Genomic DNA, 10,803 nt, shown 5'->3' with positions numbered 1-10,803 from the left:
TGGAGAGCCCCCGGCTGACTTCAAAGACGGCCGATAATTTCAAGTTTTGGGCCAAAAAATCAAACTGACAGAGGTTGGCCAAAAACCAAAATGTTTCTATTTTGAAATGGTGCTGCAGTGCCTCATGGGAGTTGTAGTTTGGGTGCCTCGTATTCCCATTCACTTCTATAGGCTGGATCTCCCATGATGCATCACTATCTCCCCTGTTGGGAGTGCATCATGGGAGGTGCAATCCAGCCAGGAAGCTCAACTGACAGAGAATGGGAGTGTGAGGCACTTAAACTACAACTCCCATGAGGCATGGCGGCAGCATTTCGTAATTTAAATATTTTGGATTTTGCCCAAAATATTTCGGATTTCAAACTTGTGCCAAAAACCAAACTTTTCCATGGGAAGAAAAAAACGCTTTTTATGTAGCTGAAACCCCAATTTTCTGCCAAAAAGCTCGGAAAATGTTCATCCTTATCTCGACTGCTACAGCAGCACAAAGTAAAGTGGAGAGAAGATTGGTTCCTCCAGGGAGACAGGACCCAAACCCCTTGCATCTCGGAGATCAGAGTTAATATCGTCAGCTATCTCTGGAAGGGAGTAGGAAAGCACAGCAGGGACACAGCTGCGAGTGTAGAGATACAGCGTCCAAGAAGCCACCGGAAGGAACTAAATTGCAGGGGCATCAAGGAGGATGGAGAATGAGGAATGTTGCTGATCCAATGGCTAAAACCAACCCCTGCTTCCAGCAGCTCTCTCTGGTCACCTGTTTTCATCAAAATAAGCATAAAATGACTTTTTTTTTTTTTTTTTTAAAACACAAAACCTTCTTTTAAAAACAAAACCTTCCCCTCCCCTCCCACCCCACCTACCTCAGTGCAGTTTTCAGAGCTGTTATCACGCAGGTATTGCGGAGGGAGAAATCCAGTCAATTTGCAATGGGAGCACCAGCAGAAAACGCCACGTGCCAAGCCCAATGGCGGAAGAATTTCCGCTTCGGTGCCTTGTGACAAGTATTTTCTCTCTCTCCCCCACACACAGTTGTAGCAGTGGGGCACCCATTGAACAATCTGAAAATGCAGTGCCACTGTTGATGTTTACCGATCACGTGCCATCCAGCAGGGTCTTTCACGGCTGTATCAGATCAGCGGGAGAGGGGGTGGGAAATGGTCTACAGTCAACCAAAAGGGTCATTAGCAGCACACACTGTTCTTTCCTGGCTGCCAAGCAGAGCAAAGGCATGAAGTAGACATTCGCCCACCTTGAGAAGGGGACCGGGCTGCCTCGTGAGTTCACTGTGCTTGGGACAGAGCTGTCACGGCCAGCCCCCTTTGATCTCCTGACCCTAGCAGCCAAGGTCGCCAGGGGCAATCAGGCTCCCTATTGCTAATTAGGAGAGCACCACACTTGCTTGGACTTGGGTCCTGTATCCGGGAACAAGAGCCGTGAGTAGCGAAGGGATCGGCCCTCCCAGACTCCTATAGCAATGCCGAGGCTCAGGGATATCAAGTGATTTATGCTACAAGCGATAAAGGGAGCGAGCCTGAAGCAGCCTGGGAGACGCAGAGGTCTACAGGCCCCAGGGAGCATATCCAGGTACCCCTGTGAGAAGATGCAGCAGCTCCCTCTCAGGCAAAAGGATGGCCGTGCGGTTGTCAGGCAGGAAGTGGAGGCAGAGAGCTGGGTTCTGTTTCAGGCTCTGCCACATCCTGTTACCCTGAGCTAAGTATAACTCTGACATCAGTGTTGGTGGGAAGCAGAAAGACACAACACTCCACACACACAGGCCACTGCTGAGTAGAAATCCCCCGTGTCTGGGAACAGGCCACGTCCCAGCTGTGCCTCTGTTTCCCCAGCAGACAACAATCTCCTGCCATCTTTCATATTGGTAAAGGGGCTTGAGATCCTTGGATGGAAGGTGCTGGAGAAGTCCAAAGACTACTACCCTCCTTCACTCACTAAAGCAAAGACTGAACCCATTTACTGTACAGATTGCTAGAGGCACTGGTGCATGTAATTGCCGAGATCACCACCTGACATCCAGAGAGTTTAGTGCATCTCGGAGTGCAGGAGAAGCTCAGGTTAACACAAGACTTTGCTCTTTAATCTCCCAGGAGACCTGTGAGATGCTCTGCCACCCAGGCTTCATCTGCCAGGAGAAGGATTCCCTGTGCCTGGAGACTCAGCAGAGGCTGACTGAGTTGGTAAAGAAACTGGACCTCCTCCTCCCTCCCTGCCTGTGCTGGGCTGGGCTGAGGATCAGGGAGGTCTCTGTGCTCTGCCTAAAGAAGGCTTCAGGCCAGCGCCCTGTGGCACCAACACCAAGTGGGTCATACTGCAGCTGGAAGGGAAGCCAGCAAAGGAGTCAAAGGGAGGGGAAGGGGAACAGGTTTGTAAAAATCCTAAGAGCAAAGCCTCAGACAAAGACTCCTGCAGCCCGGACATTCTAGAAAACAGTGTTTATTAATGAGTCCTCCCATTTCACTCCCACAGCCAGGCTGGGGCCAGGCCTCGATGCTTTGCAAAGCTCAGTTCAAAGCACAGACGAAGGAGCTGTCCACAGGTGCCTGTTAACACTCAAGCCGGAACCCGCTTTCAGAGTTTTTCCATCTTTGGAGGCGGCAGGCAGTATTGTCACTGCTACTGCCTGGCTCCAGTCCATGCAAGTTTGCGGCCAAAGCTATCAGGGGAAAAAAAAAAAAAAAAAAAAAATCGGGGGCCTACGCCAATAACAATTTAACTGGCGGCGTCGACAATGTTAGGACAAAGCAGCAGGCCTGTCGATTTATGCCATCCGCAGCCCTGCTTCAGCGAGGCACAAGTCCACTCACGTCAGTGGTGTTAGTCCCATTTACATCAGGGCTAAAATCTGCCTCCACATCTTCAATTCCCCATTGCTACCCAGACCCTGCAAACAGCAGCGAAGAGGACAGATTGGCTGCCACTTGACTACACTATGAACGCTATTTTGCTAACGTCCCACTGGCACGTGGGGCAGGGTGCCTGCCATTGCTCTTAGGAAGGCACTGGGCTGTAGCACTTCTGTGCCGGACTGAAGCACAGATGAGAGACAAGCAGGAGGTTCACCCCGGGGGAGGACAGGCAGGGGCGGCCCATCTGAGAAAAATAAGCAGGATAGTCAAGCTCTCTACCGTTGGGCCCCATCTGAAAGAACAGAGCTATTAGCTAAAGCTGAGCACCTTTCCTTTCCCTTTTTTTCCTCCTCGGTAAAATGTTTCCAACACAAAAAAGATTGGTCTTAAAATATCTGCAGGATATAATTGAAGACTCCAAAATCTTTCACAGTTTAACAAGAACAGATGCCCCGTTCCTCCCCCGAGAAATTCTGTTTTACAAAAAAATAAATAAAAGCCATTTTCTGTCCGCAAAGATGTCTCCATAGAAAGTGTCCATCCTGCTCTAGGGTTAACCACGAAGGGGACGTCGACACAGCAGCTGGGAGATATAATACCCTGCTGGGGCAGACGTACGTGCACTAGCTCTGCTCAAGCTAGCACCTAAAAATAGCAGTGTGGCCACAGCCGCACGGACTAGCCACTTGAGTACAACCAAGGGGGTTGGGTGAGACTATACACAGGCGGCTAGCTCGAGCCACGGCGGACCCAGTGCTATATTTAGGGGGGAGCTTAAGCAGAGCTAACGTGTGTAATTCCCAGTGCGGGCAGATGTACACTTTCCAGCTGCCATGAAGGCATATCCCTCCGTTCTGTGTCCCGAGCATAGCCTGCTGTTTCAGTGTCTTCTTCACTTCCTGTCTTAAAACTGTAGAGGAGTGTTACTGTGTGTTGTTAAACAGTTGGTGCCTTCCACCCTAGAGGTGGCTGCCTTTCTGTTCCCCTAATTGAGAGAGGGACTCTGAATTTCCCTGTATGCTTTCTGGCCCCCCAGAGCAAGTGATTCTCACAGCTGAATTGGTGGTGGTTGGAAAGCATGCACTACTTCAAACAGTGTCCGCTCCACTCCCCACATCACAGAACAATCCTTCCCACTGAGGAAGACTCGGGATGATCCAGCAGTGGCATTACCAACTGACGAGAGGGGGCGTTACAGAAAGTGGAGGGAGGAATAGCTTCGCATGTCCACGCTGAGAAACGGGGGGACTGGACCCACCTTGCAGACTCCACCCCCAAACAGTAGCACATTACATTAGCACCAGTCTGACAGGTTAGTCCTCTAGGATCTTTTTCCTGCTAATTCTGTTGTTGGCTTAGACAGGCAATTGGCCTCTCCCACTAATCCCCACCCACCTGAGATGAAACTGACAGGAACACGCTCCCTGCTATAAGCCTCTATGTACAGGATGTGGTTAATACACAGGGTGCCAGGGACCTGGCATCAAAGGCCCACAGAACTCTGGGCAGGCCCCAAATCAGCCTGGCCTTCCCCTGCCTTCCCATCAGTCTCCCCATCTCCACCACTTTGCTCTTTGATGTACTGGTCCAGCAAAGCCGTGAGGTGCACAGGGCTGTGACGCAGGAGAGCACATGTCTGGGATGCCAAGAGAGAAAGAGTGCCCACCACTTGCCCCTGGATGATTTCCATAGCGGGCAGCTTGGAGTAGTTTACGACCCCCTGGTTGCTTAGGATGGTGTTGTCAATACAGGCACCTGAAAGACAAGAGAGGAGCAGACACGGCTGAGTGCAAGATACTGGCTACAATGCAAAAGCTGGAAAGAGAGCCAGGGATCTCTTATTTTCCATGGGTGTGTTATGAAGGTGCTTGGTTATGGGAGTTTAATGCTGGTCACAGCTGCTGGATTTACAACCCTGGAGACCGTGTTGCCTTCTTTGCAGAGGGGGAAGGGAAAAGGTGATATGATTTGCTCGAAGTCTGGCAGCAAATCAGTGACAAAGTCAGGAAAAGAACCGGGGAGTTCCTGGCTCCTAGCCCTGTGCTCAGTTCAGTAGACAGGACCTAGAAAGCAGGTAGCAGCAGTGCGAGCTTCCCTGCCAAAGTGACTCAGACCTGACTTGAAGGGGGTCACTTCAAGGGGAGCGTGATCCTGGTCTCCAACTCTGCCAACAAAGGCGGGAGGGGGCATGCTAATGTGATGTAGCACCTGCACTCAGACCAATTCATCCCCCTAGCAGTCATGCGGTGGTCAGGGCTTTGGATCGCTCCCATCCTGGACTGAATTTCAACCAGTGACCTAAAGAGCTCCCGCCTCTTCAGCCGTCCAGTAAACCGCCCCACATGCCCAGTTAAACATATTTCAGTGTCGCTGTTTGCAAGCCTGGTTCAAAGTTGTTCTCTTGTGCAGCGACGTCTTTGTACAGTCACGGGTCCATGAGACCCAAGGAGCAATTCCCTCCAGCCTTCTGCCATCAGGGAGCTGCACCAGCCGGGCTGCCACTGGACTGAGTTAACACAAACTCCTCTTGCACCTGCTGGGGACAGAGGGCAAAGCAGCTGTGCCAAAGATACCCAGGCCAACCACCTAGAGACAGAAACTTTCCCCTTGCAGATGCATCGAGAGGTCATGTGGGCCACTGGACAGGGCACTGAACTACCAGGCGGGACACAGGTTCTATTGCCAGCCCTGGCAGTAGTAGTTTACTCAGACCGATGTCATGGTTTTCCCTCGGTCTGTTTACTCCACCCACCCTTTCTCTTTTGATCATAAACTCTTTGAGGCAGGGGCTGCCTCTTACTAAGTGTATGTACAGCACCTGCCGCAAAAGGGCCCTAACATCAGTTAGCACCTTGAGACACCCCTGTAATATAAATAACAGTATCTGATGCTCTCCAAGGAGGTTGATCCAACAGATTGGCCTGATTGAGGGAGACTCCTTACCTAGGAGGCTTATCTGTGGCACGTTCTTCAGGATTCGCAACATTTCCTTCGCCTTGATTTCTGGGCTCACTAACATGAGACTGCAGCCCACAAAGAGAGGAAGGAGGTTCTTGTATTTGGATACTGAAAGGTATGGTCTCACGATCTGAAAGAGGGAGGCAAACAGTATGTGAGGTAATAAGGAGAGAGAGATCTCAGTTAATTTTTCACAAAAAGGCTGAAGCCATCTTCAAAGCACCACAGGGACATTCGTTTCAGGAGCTCCGTATTCAAATTAAGCCCTTTATCTGCCCAGATGAGAACAGACCTGGGCCCTCTTCAAGATCTGAGACCAGCAGATTCCAGACACCCATTAACCAGAATTTTCGGCTCAAAACCACCTTGAAATTGGATTCATTTAGACCAAGTGGCCAGCACCATCAGTTCCCCAGTAGCCAGATGTTTTTCTGACATTCCCTCTGCAGTGCTCATAGTCACATGGCATGGCAGTGTGTTTAACACGCTTGGTGTTCCAGAAAGAGGCAGAGGAGGGAAAGCTTACATCCTCCAGTAAATGAATGAAGAGATCGTGTGCTGACAGCTGCTTAGAAGCCTCACCTAGCGCTGAAATGCAGAAGACTATTTAGTGGGAAAGGCCAGAATGAGCATGTTACACTTGTGTGCAGTGCACTGCACTTGAAAACAACTGCATTCAGGAGCAGGAGGGAACCAGTCCGAAGCCCTCCATGGTTTGGGACCCAGCTGCCTCAGATCTCCCCACTCCCTAGGAAACATCAAGAGAGCCAAGCTAGATGTTGAGCTGTGGGCAAGGCATTCTGGTGCAAGGTCCCGGTGGAACACGCTCCTTCTCATGGTGTGCCAGAGCACACCGATCGTCAGGACAATGCAAGGTTCATCTTTTTTTGGCCAACCATTTGTTTGCCCTAGAAGCCAACCTCCACTATCTTAGCCCATCTGGTGCTTTGATGTAGACGCCACTTAACTCCAGATGAGGGTCTTTTTTTAAATACACGTAACAAATCCAGAAAACACAACAAAGGGCCCACAATAACCTCCAGTCCCCCCTTTTTTCGGCAGTCTAGGGGCACAGTCACGCACTGGCTTTGCCACAAGCCCTTAAGAACTAAACCTCGCTCCAATAGGAGCAGCCTGCTGCGTTGGATTTAGCTGCCAGGCAGCTCCAGCTGTACCTCATTAGGGAAGAACTTGACATGGATGTTGTGCTTCCTGAGGCGGTGTTTCATGAGCAGCATTTCCTCGCTGGGCATAAAGTTGTGCTGACACACAGCGATCATTTTACTGTCCCGGAACGTCTCCGTCACTTGCCGGCGTAACAGCTTTGCATAGCCATTCTCCTGGGAGAGGGAGAGCCGTATTTTTTACCCACAACTGTCAAAGCCTAGATCTGGGGGAAACCGGGGGGCCACCCCGAAGCCTGCGCAGAGAGAGCCGTTAAGCAGAAGAACTCTGCCTTTAGAGAGGTCCAGTCATCCAAGAACCTCAAAGTGCTTCGCAGATGTGGGCACCATCCCCAGTTTACAAACGGGAGAACTGAGAGACAGAGATTCAGTGACTGCCCCATGGTCATACACAGAGCGAGTGGCAGGGCCAGGAATACAACCAAGGAATCCTGACTCCCTGTTCCCCATTTTAGCTACTAGCCCATAGTACCATGTGAACTAGGGGTCTGATCCTGCACCCACTGACATCAACAGGCCGTTAACTTAGCGAGGAGCTGGATTGGGTCCTTCACAAACGAAGAGCCAAGACGGGAAAGAGCAGAATGCAAAGGTTGAAGAGGCCAGCTCCAGAGAGACAGCATGGGCATAAGGCCTGATCTGAGAGATGCCAAACATCTCCAGCTCATACATGCTTCAGCAGGCGTGATTGGGATACCCACCACCACTGATGAATCAGGCATGCAGCGAGCGGAAGGGCCGATCAGACCTTAAAGCCGAAGGGATGTAGAAATGCTGAGAAATATGGGAGATAGAGGCTTTGAGGGAGACCTATCACTCAAGAGGCTGGTAGAAAAAACAACAACAGAGCAACAAAAGGAAAGTCCAGACCCAACAGCAGCAAGGACAAGAAAGGGAAATCCAACTATAACATGAGAAGGTTTCCTAGAGCCACGAATCCCCAGCACCCGTAAGGGTGTGTCTATCCTGCATCTGGAAGCGAGCCTCCCAGCCCGGGGCCAGAGATTTGGACTAGCAGGGCTCAAACTAGGATGCTAAAAGGCTACGTAGGCTGGGGCTTGGGGTCTCAAGCCTGGGGGCACTGGGGGCTTGAGACGCAACGTCAAAGCATCATCTACGCCGCTACTTTTAGCACGCCCGGGTGGGCCCCAACGACCAAGCATCTCAACCCGGGCCGAGAGACTTGCTCCCAGGCGCAGGGTAGACACAGGCTAAATCTACAAGGTTTCTGTGCAAGACCAGAGCTGCTCGCAGTACAAGTGCTTCAGTCCCATGCTCAGCGCTTACCTCCTTGATTGCTCTGATGTAGGGAGTGACGCACTTCTCTGGGATGGCTGGTTTGGGGGCGATGTATTCCGTCACCGCCATCAGTTTCTGCCGCTCAAAGTGCATTGCTTTCCAGTGACGAGTGACTGACTTGGCATGGCGGACGATCTGCAGGGTGGGCAGCCAGCCTGGTGCAGGAAAGAAAAAAGAACGATGTACTTCATAGAATCATAGAATATCAGGGTTGGAAGGGACCTCAGGAGGTCATCTAGTCCAGCCCCCTGCTCAAAGCAGGACCAATCCCCAACTAAATCATCCCAGCCAGGGCTTTGTCAAGCCTGACCTTAAAAACTTCTAAGGAAGGAGATTCCACCACCTCCCTAGGCAACGCATTCCAGTGTTTCACCACCCTCCTAGTGAAAAAGTTTTTCCTAATACCCAACCTATACCTCCCGCACTGCAACTTGAGACCATTACTCCTTGTTCTGTCATCTGCTACCACCGAGAACAGTCTAGATCCATCCTCTTTGGAACCCCCTTTCAGGTAGTTGAAAGCAGCTATCAAATCCCCCCTCATTCTTCTCTTCTGCAGACTAAACAATCCTAGTTCCCTCAGCCTCTCCTCATAAGTCATGTGTTCCAGTCCCCTAATCATTTTTGTTGCCCTCCGCTGAACTCTTTCCAATTTTTCCACATCCTTCTTGTAGTGTGGGGCCCAAAACTGGACACAGTACTCCAGATGAGGCCTCACCAATGTCGAATAAGGGGAACGATCACGTCCCTCGATCTGCTGGCAATGCCCCTACTTATACATCCCAAAATGCCATTGGCCTTCTTGGCAACAAGGGCACACTGTTGACTCATATCCAGCTTCTCGTCCACTGTAACCCCTAGGTCCTTTTCTGCCGAAATTCTGCCGTAGTTAAATGCGCCTCAGCTCCTGGGCCTTTGATCCCAATTTGGACTGTGACCTGGGATGTTTAACAGGACCCCCATAAGGGATAAATTCAGCCTGGCCCTGCCACTACAGACTGCAGAGGCGTTTCAGTAACTGACCAGCCCAAGATGCACAGTTCTGACCCAGATCTGAAATTTGGGGGCAGGGGAGTGCGCAGGGGTCATATGAGGTTTGGAAGATCAGGACCCACTGCAGCAATAACTGTAAAATGCCAAGTTTGGATTTACAGGGGGGAGGAAAGGAGGAGGGGAGCGGGCAAAGAGATCAGCTCAGACTCATCTCTATCCCAGACCCAGCAACTCATCAGGTGCAGGCTCTCCCCGGATCTATAAGGCTGTAACTGCATGGGGGCTACTGGGATACAGGGAGTCCCCCATGGGTGGGGACAGCCACTGGAGCTTGCGGGGAGGGAGTTGTCAGAGGAGTGAGGGGAGTTACTAGGGCAATGCTAGGGATGGGGGTTCAGAAAGATAGAGGTGATCTGGGGGTCTCGGGTGGTGTCAGAAGGGTGAGGAGCAATGCTGGGGGGGATCCAGAGAGAAGGGGGAATCTCTTGGGGGGGGGGGGGGGGAGGAGCTGTTCAGCAGGGTGTGGGGGGGCAATACTAGGGATAGGGCTTCAGAGAGGTGGGGTGATGCTGGGGGTCTCTGTGGGTGTCAAGGGGTGGGGATCTCTGGGGGGTTCAGAGGGGAGGGGGGCCCTACTGTGGGGTCTCTGGGGGCATCAGGGGTGGGGGATCTCTGGGGGGAGGTTCAGAGGGGCCCTGCTGGGGGTGTCAGGGTGGGAGATCTCTGGGGGGGGTTCAGAGGGGAGGGGGGCCCTCCTAGGGGGTCTCTGGGGGTGTCAGGGGTGGGGGATCTCTGGGGAGTTCAGAGGGGAAGGGGGCCTTGCTGAGAGTCTTCAGGGGTGGAGGAATCTCTGGAGGGGTTCAGATGGGGAAGGGGAGCCCTGCTGTGGGGTCTCTGGGGGTGTCAGGGTGGGAGAAATTCTGGGAGGGTTCAGAGGGGGGAGGGGGGCCCTGCTGGGGGCTTCTGGGGGTGTCAGGGGTGGGGGATCTCTGAGGGGTTCAGAGGGGGAGGGGGGCCCTGCTGGGGGTCTCCGGGGGTGGGGGAATCTCTGGGGGGTTCAGAGGGGGGAGGGGGGTCTCTGGGGGTGTCGGATCTCTGAGGGGTTCAGAGGGGGAGGGGGGCCCTGCTGGGGGTCTCCGGGGGTGGGGGAATCTCTGGGGGGTTCAGAGGGGGGAGGGGGGTCTCTGGGGGTGTCGGGGGTGGGGGATCTCTGGGGGAGGGTTCAGAAGGGGGGGACCCTCCTGGGACAGGGGCTGTCAGAGGGGTGGGCGGGTCTCTGTGGCCGGGGGCAGTTGCTGGGGTCGGCGGGCCCGGGGGGGAGGGTCCTTACCCGTCCTGCAGGGCCCCCGGCAGCACAAAGCCGCGGCCGCCATCTTAGCCAGGAAGAGGCCGAGGGGGGTTGTGGGAAGCTGGAGGACCGCCCCCAGCGGGGCTGGGCGGAGGGAGTTCAAGGGGCCGGGCGCGCGAGGCTGCCAGCGCCCCCCAGGCCGGCAGGGGGAGCCCGCCCG

The 10,803-nt window shown here is 53.1% G+C and overlaps 1 protein-coding gene across 2 annotated transcripts; it reads right to left on the bottom strand.

The window, feature by feature from the left end:
• Nucleotides 1-2,432: 2,432 nt before the first annotated feature.
• MRPL10 (mitochondrial ribosomal protein L10) lies at nt 2,433-10,741 on the bottom strand. Of its 2 annotated transcripts, none has more exons than XM_037887042.2 (5): nt 10,626-10,741; nt 8,291-8,457; nt 6,995-7,159; nt 5,805-5,949; nt 2,433-5,397 (listed from the first exon to the last, which is right to left on the bottom strand). In XM_037887042.2, exons 1-5 carry the CDS (start codon nt 10,666-10,668, stop codon nt 5,249-5,251), a joined length of 669 nt encoding a protein of 222 aa, XP_037742970.1. In that variant the 5' UTR covers nt 10,669-10,741; the 3' UTR covers nt 2,433-5,248. The 2 variants fall into 2 exon arrangements, with proteins under 2 accessions (XP_037742970.1, XP_037742969.1); XM_037887041.1 differs by having other exon boundaries at nt 2,433-4,616.
• Nucleotides 10,742-10,803: the final 62 nt, after the last annotated feature.

The sequence above is a fragment of the Chelonia mydas genome, chromosome 27 (assembly GCF_015237465.2).
Source record: "Chelonia mydas isolate rCheMyd1 chromosome 27, rCheMyd1.pri.v2, whole genome shotgun sequence".
Taxonomy (NCBI): domain Eukaryota; kingdom Metazoa; phylum Chordata; order Testudines; family Cheloniidae; genus Chelonia; species Chelonia mydas.
Note: the sequence above shows the minus strand (reverse complement) of the source record. Positions and strands in the feature narration are given on the sequence as shown.

What these genes read in the sequence shown, in the direction of transcription:
- MRPL10 (XM_037887041.1), bottom strand. Translation starts at nt 10,668, where the DNA reads ATGGCGGCCGCGGCTTTGTGCTGCCGGGGGCCCTGCAGGACGG. An exon ending in CCGGGGGCCCTGCAGGACGG is followed by an intron (nt 8,458 to 10,625) that starts GTAAGGACCCTC and finishes TTCCTGCACCAG; the next exon opens with GCTGGCTGCCCACCCTGCAG. An exon ending in ACATCAGAGCAATCAAGGAG is followed by an intron (nt 7,160 to 8,290) that starts GTAAGCGCTGAG and finishes TCCCTCTCCCAG; the next exon opens with GAGAATGGCTATGCAAAGCT.